The 20,590-nt window shown below is 39.5% G+C and overlaps 1 protein-coding gene across 2 annotated transcripts; it reads left to right on the top strand.

Annotated features, from left to right (window-relative positions):
* Positions 1 to 2,955: 2,955 nt before the first annotated feature.
* On the top strand, positions 2,956 to 19,361 carry SLC40A1 (solute carrier family 40 member 1). 2 transcript variants are annotated; one of them, XM_039728581.1, is made up of 8 exons: positions 2,956 to 3,209; positions 3,368 to 3,435; positions 7,671 to 7,830; positions 8,662 to 8,777; positions 9,103 to 9,229; positions 12,213 to 12,455; positions 14,297 to 14,956; positions 16,075 to 19,361. In XM_039728581.1, exons 1-8 carry the CDS (start codon positions 3,149 to 3,151, stop codon positions 16,392 to 16,394), a joined length of 1,755 nt encoding a protein of 584 aa, XP_039584515.1. In that variant the 5' UTR covers positions 2,956 to 3,148; the 3' UTR covers positions 16,395 to 19,361. The 2 variants fall into 2 exon arrangements, with proteins under 2 accessions (XP_039584515.1, XP_039584516.1); XM_039728582.1 differs by having other exon boundaries at positions 2,956 to 3,188; positions 16,075 to 16,878.
* The last annotated feature ends 1,229 nt before the right edge of the window (positions 19,362 to 20,590 follow it).

Below are 20,590 nucleotides of genomic sequence, written 5' to 3'. Positions count from 1 at the left end.
TTCTGCCATGTTCATTAGTCAGGCCTGGTCTCAAATCCATGGCGAATTTATCCACTGAAAAAAACTTTAGCTAGGAAGACTATAACATAAATATGTTTTGTTAATTCAAATGTCCATGTTCATTCTGCCATGTTCATTAGTCAGGCCTGGTCTCAAATCCATGGCTGGTGTGCTGTGCCATTGTGTAATTTGTTGCTGCAAGACTGCTGAGTCGGGGGTGTAACAAGTAAAACTGGCAAATCCTCTCGTACAACTTCCAGCTATTAAACATCCTAAATACATCAGAAATCTGTAAATGTTGTGAAAAGACTCTGGCGAGCCAGTCAATCTGAAAAAAGACCTGCATCTTTAAAAATATACTTACAGGGGCTTCACAAAGCAATCTGATAAAATTTGCATTTAGTGAAGTATTTATAAACATATTTGAGCCTTTTTTTAGCAGCATCTTAAATGTAAAAATCAAAGTGCTCAAGCTACTGTATTATGTTGGACATCAGTATTGTAAGGGAAAAAATCTGAACACAGACTTACTTTAATGAGCATGTTGGGAAGATCATCAGCAAAGTGGTGGCAAATTTAGGAGAAAAACTATTAATTTCCCCTACCTGCCAACTCCCTTGCTTTTGGAAATGCCTCACAAATCAGCTATGGCCTTTTAGCTATATGTCTAACTCCTCTGGACATTCAGCAGGGCAATTGTTAGAAAAGGGTATAACATACATGCCTGTAGATGTAAGATGTTCTGGCTAGTGCCTGGTGGCAGCAAGCACCCTGTGTCACTGTGTGCGTGACTCTGGTGTGGCTGGGACTCGTGTGAGCTGCAGTGGACACGCTGCAGGGCTTATCTGCACCGTGCAGTCCTGTGCATGACCCCCTGTGTGCTGAGGACAGGCTGACCTCACTGCACACACCATACAGCCTCTGTGACAACCCCTAGAGCAGCATTCCAGCCTCACACTGCGCTCACTCTGTGTCCTACTGGACAGAGCAGACATTCTTCCATGCAAGAAATCCCAGAGACATACAGAAACCAAAGGATGCTGTCCATGTTTTCTTTGCCTCTTGGCATAGCTTAAGTATCACCCAAACCCAATTCATTACCAGTAGAAAAAATTGCCGAGATGATGATTTCACCTATCTAATCCAATGCACTTTTATAAAGTTCAGCTAACACTCAATCAGAAATGATTATTTAAACTCTGATTCTAGAGAGCTAGAAACTAGAGAGCACATTGTTCTCTAGTAACAAAAAAAGGTCTAACCAGCAGGAAGTGTTCCTGGATAAACTGCTGCTGTATCACATATATGTAGGTATGCATTATGTACCTGACAGAGCAGATCAGACCCCATCAATCCAGCAACCAAACCATAGCAGCGGCCCCAAGTGCCACCAGGGACAGGGCTGGCAAAGATGTGAGTCCAATGGGAGAGTCTGGAGCTCCTCCAGATTGTGCCACCCTGCTGAGATCCAAGTAACAGCCAGGGCTTAGACCCGAGTTCATCTGCCTGTCTACCTGTGGAATACACCCCCCTTCTTGCACCCAGAAATGCAAGAACTGACAGTTAAGAGACTTAAAAGCACTAAATATCAGCTGTAGGGTTTTTAGTTAACATGGGATAATAATGAAATTGTTAAGGTTTAGGAAAAGTAATTATCTTTTTAGCTGTTAGTAAAGAAGAGTACAGTTTAAGCAGTAAGGCTGTATAAGAAAAACCACCAAGAAAATTTACTCTGCTTTTGATGCCAATCTGAGAAAAGATTTCCTGCAAAATTTTAAGGAATATATCATAAGAAGAAACACTTAACTCACCTAAGATAACCAATCCCATTAAAATAGCAATTTCAGGCTTCCTATGTTTATATTGAACTTTATTTCTGAATTATTTTTTCCCAAGGTATAGTTCCCATTATGCAAAGTATAATCCATGATTCATGCATAGAAAGTCATCTAATGAATGTAAGAATACTTTGAACAAGATCACAGGAGTGGCAACAGCAGGACAGGTTATTGGTCTGTTATGTCAGGCATTTGCTTCTGGGGTGGCCTATATACTGGGTGGGGGGAGGAAAACCAACCAACCAACAACAACAAAAAAACCCAACAAAACAAAACAAAACAAAACAAAAAAACAACAAAAAAAAACCAACCCCAAACCAAACCAACAAACCAAACAAACAAAAAAAAAAACACCAAAAAAACCCCATCAAACAAAAAAACCCCACAGCCCAAACCAAAAGCAATTTTACACACAGAGGAGGGAACTTTGCAGTATTACACAAGAAAAATATAATCTCAGCTCTGGCAGCCAAGAACAATCATTGTGATTTCAGCTGCACAAGGACAGATAATTCTTGAATATTTTCATAATATCCTAAAAAAGATCTAGCTTATTGTACATTTTGACTGTTTCTTAAGTTCTATAAACATGCAGGTTTTTGTGGTGGTCAAGACCAAAAGTAGGTCACATAGTGTGCAAAAAAGGTATTTATGGTAGGAGCTGGGATGCTTCATCTGAAGGAGAGAGCCTGAGCCAGCAACAGCTGGGTCAAGTCTACACCATCTTCATTAGAATAGAAAATCTATTTCAATTAAATAGCTTAAATTTTGGTACCCTGTTTAGAATTTTTTTTATTTTTGGAAGCTCAGAATTGAGAGCAGTGTTTCAACCGCAGGATTGAGGTGCTTGGCGCTTCTCTTACAACCCCAGCTTCTTGAATACGCACATTCAAGGACGTCACGTTTTTTAAGATGCCAGAAAACAGAACGACAACAGCAGAGAGCCGAGCCAGAGGCAGCACTAGGGGCCCGCGGCACGGAAAGCCGGGCTCACGCTAGCCGGGGTGCCACCCGCGGTGCCCGGCACCGAGGCTGCGGCACCGGGCGCTGCCCGCCCGGGAGCCCCTCCTGCTCCGCCGGGCTCCGGGGCGCCGGGGCCGGGGCCGAGTCCGACGCGTCCGGCGGCGCAGAGCAGCGAGCCGGGCGTCGAGCGGCGCTCGGCCCCTCCGCGGCGGAGCGTGCCCGCCGCCCGCGGCGCATAAGGCCAAGGCTTTCCGACTTCAGCTACAGTGCTAGCTAAGTCGGGGAAGGCAACACGGAGCGAAGCCGCGTGTCCCCCCCTTCTCTCGGCAGCGGCGGAGCGGGCCGGCATGGCGCGGGCAGCGGAGCCGGAGGGCCGGCGGCGCGGCGGTCAGTGCGGAGCGGGCGCGGGTGACCGGGCGGGGCTGCCCGCGGGTGGGGGGCACCCAGTCCCGCTCTCGCCGCCGCTCTCGGAACGGTGTCCCCGGCAGCGAGCTGTGCCTGCTGGACCGAAATGCGGTGGATGTGCCCGCATCTGCTTTAGCATCTGTTTCTTGTTTCTCGTTTAGGATCTGTGATTGCCTATTTTACGTCTGCAAAGTTTCTTCTTTATCTTGGACATGCACTGTCCACTTGGGTAAGTAAAATATTGGTAGAAGTAGGATTTTGTTAATCTGGCTGTGATTTACCTGAGCTTTATTGGTGCTTTGCAAAAATCTTCACAAATTAGCACACCACCGTAGAGGTCTTGTTACAACACCTTGCTGTTAAGTCTTCCAAATGTTTACAAGATATGTTGCAGTAGGTTTAGTTTTAGTGCAGAGTAGTACAGTCCCAAAAATCCCAAATTTTTGGCGGGACTGGTTCTGACCTTTTAATGTTTTTTAATAACTGTAGAACCAGTGAGACTCCTTATAGAGGAGCAGAATGAGAGACAGCCCATTGCAGCATTATATGTAAAGGACTCTTATTTACTAATGGGAAATGCTCAGTGTTTACAATGGACTCAATACTGCCACTCACTATCTAACTTGCTGACAGCATCAGGTGTTGTCCTCTGTAAAATCACTTGCCTCCTGAAATTATTTCCTTCTGTGCTAATATAACTTACTACACCAGCTTTTACTCACTTGAAGAATACTAAAAAAAGCTACCTTAAGATATGCACTCAAAATAGATGGCCAGGTTCTGTTCCAAATAATAAAATTAAGAATATGTGTGTATTTTAACACAATCTTAAGTCTGCATGCAATGGCTTGGTTCAAAAATAAATGGAAGGTTTCCCCCCACTTTCTTTGTTCTGTGTTTTGGTCCTGTGTTGGAACATTGGGATTTGTTTGATGTATGTGTTGAACAAATGGCTGATCTCCAGTTACAACAGCATATGCCTGGCTCTGGAGCTTCTTGCTTTTGCTAACCTGAAAGGTTGTACTGATGTTTCTCTTAATGAAAGAAGTCTTTGAGTGGTATCAAATGTTTGTTTAAACAAATGCAATATTTTGGCAGTTGTTAATATTAAAAAGCAGTGAGCCAAACAGCTCCTTCAGAGCTCAGGGCTTATTGCCTGCTGCAGTTTTTGTCAGTCATGCCCACAAAGTGCCTCACTGGCTATTTGGCCAGCCCTGCTTACTCCTGTCTGACCAGTGAGTGCTTCACAGCTCTGCTGGGGGCTTGCTCTGAGTCCCTGACTGAAGGTGGCAAAGCAGAGTTAGAAAACAATCCTTCACAAAGTAGCAGTTGATAGACTACAAGATGTCTGTTTAGCAAGATTAATATAACCTGGTTAGGTCCTGGTGGGTTTTGTGCTAAAAAGCTTGACTCAAAAGAAAAAAAACCCCAACCAAATCTGCTCAAATAACAGAAGTTATTCTGCATTAGCTTATTTTGACAGAACTGGGTGCAGGACTTCACCTCTTGTATCTCCTAAGCTTTGGTGTTCCTGTAATGTGAAGGTTTTCGCTACCAGAAACAGTAAACCAATACCTGAATCTTTGGAACACCAAGTGATAGATCATCTTTGTTTTAGAATGGCTCTGTGTACAACACAAAACCCAAGACAAATGGGGTTTTGCTGTAATTGAGAGAGCTGATTATGTTTGTGTTACTATGCCATTCCCAAATGCCAAGAGAAGCTGTAAATTATTAAACATGTCACATCTCCAGAAATGTTCAGACTTCAACAAAGTCTAGACTCTGTTGGGCCCTTGCTCAGTCAAGTATTTCAATGTGTGCCTGGCCTCAGGGATCTTGGTAGTCTGGCCAGCAATGCTGCACTGGAGTCTCAGACCTTATGCTGTTGCTGCCTATCCTCAGCAGTAAAGAAGGAACAGCATGGAACTGGCTTCACCTTGTTGGTGTCAGGCCTAATGTTTGCCAGGAGATCAGCTGATTCCAACTTCCCAGCCTTATCTGTGCCCCTCAGGAGGCTGTCAGTAGGTGGTAGCCTGGCTATTCCTCAACTTCTTGGCTTCAGTTGTGACATGGATTGTATACAATCAGTAGAAGGTAATTATAAAGGCAATTATAATTCCAGAAGGGGAGGAGCTGTCCTTAAAAGGATAAGGATGCTGAACAGCTGTAGCTGTTTACAAGTTTTCAAAACACTACATTTTGAGACATTTTAAGGTGGGACTAAGTGTATGTAATCAAGGATCTGCTGGTTTGTGAAAACAATATTTGCTGTTCAAATTTCAATAGCTCTTAGCTTGAAATTACATACCTGCTACAAAGCTCTGCAACTCTCTAATATTGTTCTTCTCCTTTATCTATTTATGACTTTTAATTCTTGAAAGAAAATCATACTTTCTGGTTGTAACAGCTGTGATACTACAAAGCTCTGCAACTCGCTAATATTGTTCTTCTCCTTTATTTATGATTTTAATTCTTGAAAGAAAATCATACTTTCTGGTTGTAACAGCTGTGGTTTCCCCAAAAATTTTCTCTGTGGTTGACCTGATGAAAATACTCTGGGTAAATGTGTTGGATAAAGTTGAACAGTGTTCACAGGCTCTCAGATAAGTGTACAGCAAAACCATGATGTCTCTGGAGTCAAAGGAATCTTGCCATGAGTTTGAAGTGAGATTCAGTTTTTCACTCCAACATTAGTGCCTGGCACTGACTTGCGCATGCATAGGTTTTTTTTCAAATGCCTTAATTTTGTCAGACTCCAGTAACTGAAACATCTATGCATAAAGAAAAAACCCAAAATTAATATGAAAGTATTTTTCAGATAATTTTTCTAGCTTGATAAACAGTTATCTGGGTTAATTCACCTGCATGTATTTTAAGTGAAATTTTATAAAGTAGCACCTCAGGTCATATTAAGTGAAAGCTGGAAATGGGAAATTATATGCCTGTGGATTCATTGCTGGGATATTTTCTATGTATTTCTACTAACTAACCACGGAATGTAAGTGGAACATATTTACAGAAGGCTTTAGGTGTCTCTTGAGTAAAAAATGGTTTATAATATATGAGAGGAGACACAAGATGATCATGCTTATAGTAACATTTGTCATTGGATTTAGTTTAAAAAAGCATACAAAATACCCTGGGTTTTTTGTTTAAAAAGATGGACTTTTTCTTTCCTGATTGGAGTGTAATTTTTTTCAGCCTGTGTTTAAGGAAACAAGTATCAAAGTTTACATGTTACAATGTTTGCAGAAAACTCCAGTGAACTCAAATAACATTAAAAGGCAAGTGCTTTTTTGTGTCTGTACTATACTGAGGGCTAATCACATTTCGCAATTATTTTGGCCCTCTAAATAGTATGCTTTTTATGTAGCTTTTGATTGCTGTGTTACATGGTAAGTTAGATTTGGCTGGCTTTTATTTTTGAAAGTTCTTTTATGTTACACCTCCCCCAGTCCTTCTGAATAGTTGAGGTCCTTAGAAATTTGTACTCTTTGCTGTATCACATAGCAACTATTTGTTTAAGATAAGGCAACAGAAGAAAACAGTTTCATGTTTGGTTTGTAGGAGACTTGGGGACCCTTATTAAACAAACTCTGTGCCCTAGAATGGTATGAATGATTTCTATTCATCTGGTTTTTTACTGATTACAGAAAGGATTTTCTGTCATGTAATGTTTCAATATGTTCAAAAGTTAAGTGAGATATGACAAAAAAACCTCTATGTATTTATTAGCAAACCTAAGACTGTTTTGAATAGAATGTTAAACACATCCAAGTGAAGTAATTTTCAATTTGGCTATCCTTTTTGTACCTGTAGCAAGTGGTTATCAGGACATGAATGTGTTTTATTTTAAGTACTAGGTTAAGTTAGCAATAGGCTGAACTAGCAGTGAGTTTACAGCAGGTTAAATGAGCTATGCTATTCTGCCTCCTCTGAGTAATATGCCAGTGCTGAACACTACAAACAGCTGAAGTCCATTGATTTTTAGAAACTTCAGTTAACATTTACCTATATCCTGAATTGTATGATGGATTGTTTCCACTTGACTCACCCTTGTGTTGTTAAGCTTTGATCATCTAAGAGCAAGCTGCTGCCTTGAAAAATTATTTAAGTAGTTCAAGTATTTGATCTGTGCTGGAGAATTTGTGTAAGCTTTTTGAGGCTTGTTGGATGTGGCTGGTGACAGACTTTGTCCAGTGATATACTAATAGAAAATATCTGGGATTTTTGGATTTGTGGTATTACAAACTGTAATGATCTGCTTGATTAGGATAGATGATCTTAATGACACTGGGATAAAATCAATGGTAACAGGATGTATCAATCAACAAACCTCCTAAGGTTTGTTGTAACAAACCTCTATTTTAGTCCAGATTTTGACAGAGCTTTAGTAAAACAGTGGACCTGTGTACCTCTAAAGAGCAACCAGTAACGTTGTGCATGTTCTTACTCTTCAAGGGGGATCGTATGTGGCATTTTGCTGTGTCTGTGTTCCTGGTTGAACTCTATGGAAACAGCTTGCTCCTGACTGCGGTCTATGGCCTGGTTGTGGCAGGATCAGTGCTTCTCCTGGGAGCCCTGATTGGAGACTGGGTGGACAAGAACTCCAGGCTCAAAGGTTAGCTGCCTAGAGCAGGCGATTTACCTTCCAAATTCGTGTTAAAAAGGTGGAGCTGACAGAGTCCAGTATGAGAATGGAGCTTGCCCATCTCTTCTAGAAAGGGCAGATGGTCTCAGAGTATGGTGATGGTTATACAGAGATACTCTCAAAGGCAAGAAGAAAACAGTTCTAAGTCATATGTTTGTTACTCAGGCCAAACCCATGTGATGTGTAGAGATGTATGGAAACACTAAAGGTAAAAAGTACATAACTTTAAGGACTATGAACCAAATCCTGTTTACATTAAAACATTAACATACACTCATATGTCTTTTATCTGGATACAAAAACCTTTCATTTAAATTTAAACACACTGCATTTGCATTAAGCACGTTTTGTATATGCTCTAGTCTGTTTTAAAAATACAATGGGATCAAGTTCTTCAAATGAATTTTTACTTTCCAAAAATTTTCAAAATAGTATTCCTTCCATGGTAGGTTGAAGATGAATTTTAGAGGCTTGAGCTATGTTTTTACTACTTGAAACATACTGTCAACATTTAATCAGTGACATAGATTGAGAGAGAACCTACTCTGAGTTTAAATCAAGAGCAACAAAGTTGCATTAGACATTAGTTTGTTTCTCTAAGACTATGGAAGACTCAGAATCTACTGTAAAGTATACTTTTGCCACTTTTGTTTTTATACTTTTGGCACTTGCGTTTTGGGTGAGGGTAGGAAAACAAGGATATTTAATAAATCTGTGTGTTCCTTAATTATGTCCACCTTAAGGCTATGGTTAGCTCATTCTTATCTTCATAACTGTTGCTCTCTGTTTGGTTTGAAACAGTGGCTCAGACATCCTTGATTGTGCAGAATTCATCTGTCATCCTGTGTGGTGTGATCCTGATGATTATCTTCTTGTTTAAGACACAGCTCTTGACATTATACCATGGATGGCTTCTTGTGAGTGCTTCAACTTGTTAATAAGAAATTAATTTGTGAAGAAACTTTGGGAAGCATGGGAGATGGATGAATTTTTATCTTAATCTTTAATTCTTTAATCTGTACAGACATTTCTGGGAGCCAAAACTGGCAAATGAAACTGCACTTGTTAGGTAAACAGATGATGATTGTTTTCTGCCAGGAATTGTAGACTTGATCTTGTTTTGTGAAGATAATAATAATGCTGAAATGTATGGAATCAAATATAATTCTTTTCTGCTTGTGTAGAAAGTGGAGATATCCATCAGTTTTCTCACATTATAACTCTTTCCCCTCATCTCTCTAGACATTGTGCTATATCCTGGTTATCACAATAGCAAATATTGCCAATTTGGCCAGCACTGCCACAGCGATCACAATTCAGAGGGACTGGATTGTTGTGGTTGCAGGGGAAGACAGAAGCAAACTGGCAGGTGAAATATATTGCCTTTATAATACCTTGCATGTCTTACTTTCCAAGCTTGATTTTATTTTTTTTTTTAAGACTAGAGTTTTACAGAGATCAGTGCATCTTTGAATTCCAGATATTATGAGAAAACATCAAGTAAAATGGCAGCCTTTGTTTTGCTCTTCCTCACTCTGGACTACAGCTCCTGAGATCACAAATTACTGCTGTGATTACAATTCAGTTAGGCATCCCCAAACTTGTTTTGCCCTCCTCTTAGTTCTGCTGCAGCTCTGTTAGGAAAACTAGTCTTGCTGAACAAGCCAAGTGTTGCAATACTTTATTTTTAGGTCCCTGGAATGAAACAGAGAGCTCTTGCGTAACTGGGCTCCTCTCACAGGGATCAAAGAAAGATGCATGAGAATGAAGTCCAGAACAGTTAAGTAGGTATATTAGGAAATTGCCAGTAGGTAAAACTGGGCATGCAGGCACATTTGAAACCTTGCCTTTCTCTAGCATTAGATGTCTAACTCAGAGCTGTGAACTTTCCTTCCGTTGGAATTGGAAGCTCTGCTTTCCTTTGACATCAGGTACTTTTGAGCATAGACTACAGACAAAATACTTCCTAGGCAAAAGATTATTTATGTTTGCTTCTCCCCCTGTGCCCTGCACTTGGACAGTGACATTGATACTACAAGGAGAGAGAATTAATTCCCATTTATATCCTATTGCAGCTTGATTTTCATGGGACTTCTTGGATGTGAGAGATTGGGCCTCACACCAAGGATGCACAAGGAGTATTACACCAAAGGATGTATAACAATCTTTGGCTGTGCTGCTCCTCTGATTATAACACAGAGTGGGAAGCAGCATTTTTTGTGATGAGTTTGGTCAGGCTATATGGGCTCTGAATCAACCCCATAAGGAGACTTAAGCCCTCTCAGACAGAGGAACTGATACTGAACTGCAAACAAGGCACAGAGCAGTTTAACATTACCCAGACCTCTATAGCTCACCTCTGTAGTTGAGATACCTTCAGGCTTAGGCAGCATTTCAGCTTCTGGACTCTAATTTTGTATAAAGCTGCCTGAATTGCCCATAAAGTTCAGAGTCCTTTTGGAAATTTCAATCCTGTATTCCAGATTTTTTACTTGATGTTTATCTCCAATGAATGAATGTTATTTATCCATTTCATCCAGGAAAGGCTAGTTCTTTGATGCATTAAAACTGTCATACTTTTATTTCCCAGTCTCCAAATTATCCTTAATCTTTTATTTTGACCTTGCTGTGCCTTTCTAGGTCATGCCTTTTGTAGAGCAGCAATACAGGTGAACTTTCTTCACACATGTGAATCACAGGTAGAAAAATAGCAGCTATCTGTAAAAGTCTTAGGTTAACGAGAACTATTAAAACTGTCTTGTGTCAGATATTACTCAGCAAATCATCTCCCCCATCCCTGTCCCACATACACAGGAGATAAAGTACAGACCACACCTGAAGAGAGCTACTGCCTGGGAGTCAGTCCTGCCTCTTGACTGCTTCATGAGCTCAGGCACAATTGTATGACCACTTACAATTTGTACTGAGAAATCAGGCAAAAGCTTTGACTTCTCTTATTACTTGATTGAGAAGAAAAACAACCACTGGATTAAGCACCTTTGTTCAACGGATTTATCTGAAACATCCCTTCCAGGCTGAACAGGCTTGTTTTGTGTGTAACCATGATGTAACCTAAAGACTATTGAAACTCCTTAATATTTTTTTTCTTACATTAAGTGCTGACACTGACTTTGCAGCAAATACTGTTGTCCATCTCTGCATTGTTTCCTCTCCTCAAAAAGAAATCTCAGTTATACAAATTAGTGGAATAGGGAAATAAAAAATTACCTTCTCCTTTGTTGCCCTTGATTAGTTTTCCTACTCATTCTTTGTACCTTTTCTGAGTGGAATTATAACTCAACCCCCCCAAAAAAAGGTTAGTTGGTTGGAACTTCTAAAGCCAAATATTATGCTTAACTATTTGGCTGAGGGTTAACTAGGTTAACATTGACTTGACTTTAAAACAGAGTAATGCAAATGTTTCTTTGAGGACTAATTCTCTACAGATTCAATAAAGCAGCTTCATACTGATGTAGAATCTCACTTGGCCTTTACAAGCTCTGGTTTTACAGTGGGACTCTAAAAGGGGCTTCATGTGTGAAACCACTGTCTAGCAACTTGTAGGAGTGGAAGAATGGCACTATTAATTGGAAGCTTACAGGAACCCAGATGATTTAATGACAGTAAAGTAGATAAGATTGAGGGTGAGGCATTCCCTAGCAGCAAATGAAAGATGCATTTGTGCTGGGAATGGGTTGCTTGTTTTGACTGTAAACATCAAAGGACCAGAGAGGAGTGAGGACTTTGCTCAGTGAGATCTAAGGATGCCTACAGCTGCCATCAACCAATGTGACATAACAAGGAAATGTAAAAGCCATTTCAAAGTTCTGCTGCTATCACAGTGGTTCTTTGGCCACCAGTTATTAGAAGTGAATGGAGGAGGCTAAGAAATACATGTTCCAGTGTTGGGAGATAGTTTATGATCTTCCCAAGAAACAATTCCACCTTCTGAGATTCCTGAAGCTGTGCATGCCAGCTTTGAGTGTTACAGGGCTAGAGCTCAGAGTCCACAGTATCAGTGCTGTGTAAAAGTGATCTCATGATGAGCAGTTTTACCTGATGTCATGATGAACAGGACTATGCTGACTGTAAACCCAGCATGCTAAACCTGGAAGACCTCATGCAGGCAAAACTGGCAGGAGTAGGGTTTTGGCTTACAAACACCTTGGTTGATTGCAGTGAACTTAAATATTGAAACAGTCTGAAGGTCCTCTGGTTATTTCTGGAACCAATTACAATTGGAACAAGACTTGTAGATTTACCTTTGCAATACCTGTGCAATTCACAATTCTGTCACTGAATATTTCTCTGTGTGTTCACCAGTCATTTTATCATCAAATAATTTCTGACAGATATGAATGCCACAATAAGAAGAATTGATCAGCTGACCAATATCCTGGCCCCAATGGCTGTTGGTCAGATAATGACATTTGGCTCCCCCATGATTGGCTGTGGATTCATTTCTGGCTGGAACCTGATGTCAATGTGTGTGGAATATCTGCTGCTCTGGAAGGTTTATCAGAAAACCCCTACTCTGGCTCACAAATCTGCAAAAGTTGAAGCGTCGGAACTGAAACAGCTGAATGTAAAGAAAGGTATTGAAAACACATAAATGTAGCTGTTCAAATTCACTGTATGTTCATTGCATCAGTCAAGCCAAATGTTGACTTTTGTCTTCCACAGGCACTGCTTTGAGGCTAAATAGCTTTCTACTCCTAGCTTGGAGATATCAGGTTTGGGGTATAGATACTAGAGACTCTAATCTAAGCAACACCACTTTGTGCAGCCTTTTGAGGAATTCCATAAAATGCAGACAGAGAATGAATTGTCTTCTCTTTGTTAACAGACAAGAGTAAGTCTGTCTTGTAACTTCAGGCTGATCATAAGGAATACTCCTGTCCATCTATACTATAGCTGATAAGCTGGACTAGGCCCTTGGCTGTGTAGTGTCTACAGCCTCTGTAAGACTATTCCTTGCTAACTCCTCTCTGCTTACACACAGTACTAACAGGCTTTCAGAAGGTTCTAGAATAGATGTCACACTTCTATTCTGGCATGACGGTATGATTTTTGCATGCTCCAGGAAATGGTGGAGAAAAAATAAATTCTTTTTGGCCTTCAGCTCTGCTGCCTTGGCCAAGCAGTACAAGTGGGATTTGCAGTGTAGATGACTATGGCTATTACTCTAAGCAACACTAAGATTGAAGTTACTTTAGATAAACTCAATATCAGAAATTTAAATTCAGCAGCAGACTTTTTGTTGTGAAGTAGTAGAAATGTCAGCTGCTGAAATACTACGCTTAAGTGTTTCCCCATTTGAAAGGTAGCAGTATATGAACACTACTGAAAGCTCATGTTATGGCCCCCCAGCTGTAACATAGGTGATGGATTTTATTATTGGGTTTTTTAGGTTTTTTTTGAAATATGAAGAATTCCTGGGTTTTGTTTAAATGCTAACTAACAATCTTGTCTCAATATAGGTGAGTTAAAAGCTGCTATTAAAATTACTGAAGAGATCAATCATCCCAGCCATCAGATCCATGGTGGTAACAGCTGGTCCAGTAAGCTGTTGGACCAGGCTGATGGCAGTCAAGCATTAGAGAACAAGAGAGTGTAGAACAGTCCCCAGCTTTGAAACTGGCTCTTAAATCCTTCTGGGGAATGAAGCATTTAGCCAATGTCAATATGTAGGAAACAGTGATCTTTGCTGCTGCAGTATTCTGATTTTGTTAGAAGACTTCTGTTTTTAAAAGTTGCTGAAGTACTTCATGTGTCTCGCTGTATGTAGAGTTACTTTGGAATTGAATAGTGTAAAAGCACTGCTCAGGCACCCAGACATTTGTGGAATTTCTATCCTCCTTATTAGAGTAAATAGTGCTGTGATTTTTGGGTTTTTGTTTATGATCAGTGGAAGTGCCTTTTTCCTTTATTGCAGTGCAAATGGACTTGTAGAAATGCATAGGGTTTTGGTTTGTTTGGGGTTTTTTAAGTCAAGCTTTGAAAGCTTTGGACTCTGGACAGGCTTCGGCCTTGACAAGAGATACTGACAGATGTTTAAGTATGCCCTTTTTTCAGTCAGTGCTTTTAAGCATACAAAGCTGTGTTAAAATGCCAACTGACACTGGCATTCGTTAAGCAAATAATTTCTCTGTGGAGCTGGAGCATTCAGTCACAAGTCTAGAAGCAGGCAGCGCTCTTTCCTAGCACTGTTTAATTAATTAAACTGATAGGGATGAACTTTACTTGATCTTACTCCCCAGGTAGGATTTAAGAGTGCTTTAAGTGATTTTAATTTAGGTAGTTAAGAGAGCTTGGCAGTGGAGTTTGACTGATGTGTTTCTGCAGTAGTGAGCTTACAGCAAAAACAATCGTCTGTTGCTTTACACTGTGATTTTGCAGGCAGCAGTGTATCTGACAGCTGCATTTCTGTTTACAGAGAGTGACATGAAGCCTGCTGAAGGAGTGCAGTTAATTATTGAGAAAGATGTAGCTGGCTTTGAGCCTCAGCAGGAGAAGGAAGTCGGCTGCGCTGCCCGGATTGCCGAACCTTTCATAACCTTCCGGGACGGATGGGTTGCGTACTACAACCAGCCAGTGTTCCTTGCAGGCATGGGCCTTGCATTTCTCTATATGACTGTCCTGGGATTCGATTGTATCACTACAGGCTATGCATACACTCAGGGACTGAGTGGCTCTGTGCTAAGCCTCCTCATGGGTGCCTCAGCAGTCACTGGAATCATGGGAACAGTTGCTTTCACTTGGCTCCGGCGCAAGTGTGGCCTCATTCGCACGGGCCTTATTTCTGGAGTTGCTCAGTTTGCTTGTCTGATCTTATGTGCCATCTCTGTATTTATGCCTGGCAGTCCTATGGATTTGACTGTTTCTCCATTTGCTGACATCAGTGCCAGGCTGTTTGAAAATGAGCCATTGCCTACTATAGCATCTCCAGAACCTGAAATGATTTTTGCAACTGGAATGCCCAACTTGTTAAACGGGTCTATTGCTCCTGCTAACAGTGACCCAGAGATGAGTCCTGAGCCTGTGCCTTTAATCTCTGTTAGTCTCCTGTTTGCAGGAGTCATTGCTGCTAGAGTTGGTAAGTATTATGTCTCTATTACAGTTTGGTTTAATATCTGCTTCTAGCTCTAAAAAAATTAGCTACACTGCCTGTCAGTTAAATACAATTGATTTTAGAATTAGAGGCAATAATTGGAATGTTACATCTTGTTTCTGGGGCTAGTTGATTGTACTTCACATAAAAATGAAGTGAGCCTGCAATAATATCACTAGTACAAAGACTGCAGCACTAACTCCATGTATATTTTGTCACTGATAGGAGAAAAGTTACCACATTTGGAGATGATTATAACATATTTTTTGGAAAGATTATCTCCAAGTTATTTTTTTTCACATCCAAATGAAGCCACTTGTTACTAGGAAACAGCACCAAACACATCTGCTGTGAAAACCTTCACATTTCAGAGTTTACTAAATTAATCCATTTATTTAAATTGTCCTGGTGTTTAGAAGGGAAGCTTTGATTTGGATGACAGCTTAAGTTTTTGAGGTATTGTTGGTTAGCATAATACTAGTATCTGTCAACAGAATAGGCAGTCAAATATAGAAATGTAATGAACATTAATGGTCATCTGTAGAATCATTGTCCTTATTTTCTGCAGTTTTTGCTGAATTCTGGAGGTATAAAATACTTGATTCACATGTCTTACGGTTTTTTTGCAAGATAAGCTTCTGAACCCAAGTCATGAACAGACTAAACCAGTATGGAAGCCAATGTCACCCATAATCTGAAATTATTGTGTATTCTGCATAGTTTAAAACATGTTTGGTGGGTTTTTTTGTGCAGAACTTTAGTGATTGCATCTAGCATGAATACACTGTAAATAGCTGTAAGCCAGCTATTTAAACAAGGAAAGGATGAGTAAAACATTGGCTCAATAGTCATGATGAAACAGCATGTGACAGGCAACTTCATGTGTCAAGTTTATTTATGTATTGTTTAGTGAAATTTTTTGTAGAAGGAAATTAAGTTGCTCTTGACTGTGAGTGTGAAATCAGTTCTAGTCAACAAGAGGATGTCTTGTGCTGTGCATTTTTGGCAGAAGTGAGTGCTTGGAAGGATGAATTGAATTGTGCCAGCAATGAGTTTGCCATGGGAAGCCCAGCAGTATGGATAATTGTTTTCTCTCTCCATAGGCCTTTGGTCCTTTGATTTGACTGTCACACAGTTACTCCAAGAAAACGTCATAGAATCTGAAAGAGGCATCATAAACGGTGTCCAAAACTCCATGAATTATCTTCTTGACTTGCTGCACTTCATCATGGTCATCTTGGCTCCAAACCCTGAAGCTTTTGGTTTATTGGTGCTTATTTCTGTGTCTTTTGTTGCAATGGGCCACTTAATGTACTTCAGATTTGCCCAAAAAAGCTTGGGAAAACAACTTTTTGTTTGTCACACTCCTGATCCCAAAGCAGCCCCTGACAGTTCACCACCTGGTAATACATCTACTGTCTGAAAGGATCCACTTCTCTTTACTAACTTTGCTTCACAAATACCATGGTTAAGCACATATACTTCCTTTTATGACCCTGTTTGAGGTGTTTCTCTAGAGTTGAATGCATAACAGCTCTTTGGGGAAGCTGCCCCAAGAGAGAAAATTCATTTTACAGTAACCCTGTAAATGTTTTGTGTTTGGCAGAGGACAGCCTGGATGAATCTTGACAACTGCAGTGTCAAAGGCTCCCCACAAGTCTGGGGTTTGATCACAAAAATAATGTTCAAGTTCCATGGCTGGCCCTCACAGTGATACTGTGGTTAAGTGGTTATACATACTCAGTTTACCATGTATTCTGAATAATTCTTGTGTTCATTGAGTAAAATGAGTTCTTGTCCTTCTTTTTAGTTACTTCAGAATAACTTTTTATACAGTATTTGATTGTTTGGAGTTTTTCTCCAATATTCCTTTACCATGAACAGTTCTGCTCACCTTTATTCTTAAACTGATATAAACATCCTCTCTAAACATTGGACTTTGATGGTCCTTGTGGGTCCCCTCTAACTCACAACATTCTATGATCCTTTTTGGATTCTTCTAGGAAACAGGTTTTTTTTTTCCCCAAAACCTTTATAGTATTTTATGTTTTGGTTTAACTTTATGGAAACACCTTTGCAGGTTTTTTGCATGTTTCCTTACAAATTAGAATACTGTTAGGTACAAGATATTGTATTACACTTTTGTTGCACTTCTTAGAGTAAAACAGCCTCATTTAGCAGAAGCTATTGATGTAATATTACAAAGCATGGCTTTTAAATTGCAAATGGCAGGTTTGCTCGGGTTTAATGTAGCAGAAAGTGCTAAGGTCAGGAGTACTGGTACAGAAAGATAAATTCTAGTGCTAACTTAGTTTTTGCCACAGACTACAAGCAGCTTTAGTTAATTTTCCAATATATCAGGCTTTAATGGGGTTTCTGAAAACAATTGCATTTAGAAATAGTTAATATTTCATGCAAAAGGTGGATTACTTGCATTTATCTGATGTGTATGTGAATTTTGACTTTGTTCTAAAATACTGCTAAACCAATGAGATGATGGACTGAGAGGCCCTCAAAAGCAACTTCAGAGCAATGAAAATGATACATCCCCTCTGTTCAATAAGTTCTTGCCTTTTTTTGTTTGTTTTTTTTTTTTCCCCTGCATGTGTACTAACACAGTACTTCCATATTCATTAACCTATGTGCACTTTTGTGGAAGCTACGCACTTTGCTTTCTCAGTAGAGTTGAACCTGGTGGTGTTCTGAGTTTTCTTATGACTTGGCAGTCTAAATTTAATTACTGGTAAAATATTTCTTTGCAGAATATGTAGTATGTGAAAACATAATGTCAGCAACTTGTGAAAAGTATCCTCTGTAACTTTTAAGGGTTTTTTTTTAATTTTAGGTACTGTCCTTCACAGTCATATGTTGCCAGACTCAATCCTGGAATGTAAGTGTGTGAACTCCATTGAAATCAAAGGCGTTACACCAGGGCTGAAGCTAGGCTAGTCATCACAAATTTTGTAACAATTATATTATCTGTCAAAGGATGTAAAGAACCTCTAGTGGCTTTTATCTCAGATACAATGTTTTGTAAGAGGTGTGAAATGGAATGACTGGGAATCCAGTATGAAACCAATGCACTTGTAGCCCATAGTTTTCAATAACTGGATGTAACAATTTTTCTCCTCTAATGGACCAAACCTAATAATTACTCTATGTTGCTGAAAGCTTCTCAGGGATGTTTTCACTAGGTTTATAAGTGTTTATACTTTGACCAAGCATTTGGGTTTTGTTTTGATATAATAAAGTAAAATACGTAATTTAGAGTAGGTTTAAAATTTGTGACTCAATCCTGAGTGTAACTTAAGGAAAAGGGAATTTTGCCATCAGCAGAATTTGTCGGAAGACAAATAAAACAAGCTTACCTAGATTTGTAGAGTAAATATGTCCAAAGGATAGCTTTATGTGGTATATGATAAGTACACTAGTAAATAAAATAGCTCTGATTTGCCAAAAATATTTTCTCGTGTGTATATAAATTGGGACCAGATTTTAATATTGTTAAATATAAATAAAGGTAGTCCAAATGTCAGTGAATGCCTCGATACTGCACTTTGAAAAAACATCTGAATGCCACTGTATACCTTGGACTCATTGGCCGTCAGGGAAACAAAGCTGAAAGTGCAGCTTTTTTTTGTGCTGTCTGCAGTGCACACAACCCAGGGTGCCTAAAATGTAATGCTGTAGCACTAAGCACCAGCCATCCCAGAGAGGATGTATTTCTCAAGTCTAGAGAGTTCCAAAAACATGACAAGTAGAGCTGGGAGCATGCCATGTTCCTGCCTGTTTCCAAAGGCTTTTTTTTCTCCCTTTCTTCAAGAACAATTTAGTCTTGTTTAATTTGAGCAGCAATTTGTTTCATAAATAGTTCCACTAGATAGTGCAGTACTATTAGGAGAGGACTGGAGCTTTGCATTTGGTAAGCATGATGTGGTTAGGATTCATATGTGCACATCACAGCTGGAAGGCAAGACAATCCTAAAACAGAAAAGTGAATGTAGTTTGAAGAGGAACAAGGAGGTTTAAATTGGAAAACTTGTGTGTATTGGTCTGCATTGGATGTCAAAAAAATGTTTGCTGCTTGAGCACAGCCCATTTGTGTGTGAGTCCAAGATGTGTGCACACACCTGTACTCAGTAAGTGCTTTGAAGCAGTGTGGAGCCTGAAGTCTTACTTAGCAGGACTTTGATTAAGTAAGCATTTTTGGCCTTGTATTTATTTATTTTTTTAAAAAAATGTCCAAATTGGATGAAAACTGCCCTTAAAAATGTACGCGCTAGAAATCAATCTTACCAGAATATTTTATTATACAACCTTATGCTGGACATAGTATTGATTTATGTATTGCTGTTGTTAAAGCTAATTAATAAATTTGCATAAAAACTTATTTGTCCTGTATTTTTCAGTTTGTGGGTATCTGGGTATGCTACACGTATCATGGATCCTTTGTAGAAAGCTTTTTTTGTATGATGGGCTGGAACTGCCATGAAGCACAAACAGAGTATTGAGGAGGAAGCACATAACAAATGTCAAAGTCTTTCAATGATCTTGTTACTTTTTGGTGAATTGATTTTTATTTACCACAGTGATAAGTTAATAGATAAAGCTCTTGCAACCTCAGCCTGGATCTTGCATTGGCAATAGAATAGTTTTGTGTGTTGGCCTGCAACAGAAAGCAAATTATTTTACTTTGCCATGTCTCTTTACCATACTGAATTTGGCCTTCTGTAGCAGCAACCTGTAGGTGAGAGCTCTGGAGATAGGAGTGGTCAAAGTTTAGTAGTCAAGTATTTTCAATACTAACCCCAGAATGTTTCCTATAGGACTGCTTCTGGCTTTGTATATTTAGGATATATATGCACAAAGGACTGACCTTTACAAGGATATTGCACTGGTTCACTAGGAGCTCTCTGAACTCATTCCTCTTTGAACTAAGAGTTTCCTAGAAACAGACCTTTATGGTTGTTTGCCTTCTTCACTGCCACTTAAAATTTTGACAAGTGTTAGAATACTGATTTGAAAATGTAGGTATACATATCCACCCATGTAAATATGAAAGTTCAGAGAAAAAGATTCGTGAATGGTATTGTGTACTTAATAGGTTAAGAATGGACTTTATACTGAAGAAGTCCCTTCACAATTTACTATTTGATGGTTTCACTGCTTTTTTTTTTTGCCTTTTTTTTATTTTTTTACTCAGTTGTAAGCATTTTGCGACATTCTGAGTTTTTTAAGCCCCTGAGGAATTCACTGCTCAGCAACCAAAGGTAAAATGATTAGAGATACCTACCACTGTTTGCTTGTTGCACTACTTGGCTTACCAGGTAGTTGAGATATCAGCCCTGCCTGTGGAGGGCAAGGTATATTGTTTATTCTGTTGTATTCTTCTCTGAAATATTTAACCGCTTTTGTTTTCAATTTTTTACTCAGTTGTAAACATTTTGCAACATTCTGAGTTTTTTAAGCCCCTGAGGAATTCACTGCTCAGCAACCAAAGGTAAAATGATTAGAGATACCTACCACTGTTTGCTTGTTGCACTACTTGGCTTACCAGGTAGTTGAGATATCAGCCCTGCCTGTGGAGGGCAAGGTATATTGTTTATTCTGTTGTATTCT

Source organism: Passer montanus, unplaced genomic scaffold (genome assembly GCF_014805655.1).
Source record: "Passer montanus isolate IOZ18808 unplaced genomic scaffold, ASM1480565v1 scaffold66, whole genome shotgun sequence".
Lineage (NCBI taxonomy): Eukaryota > Metazoa > Chordata > Aves > Passeriformes > Passeridae > Passer > Passer montanus.
This window is presented reverse-complemented; position numbering and strand designations above follow the sequence as displayed.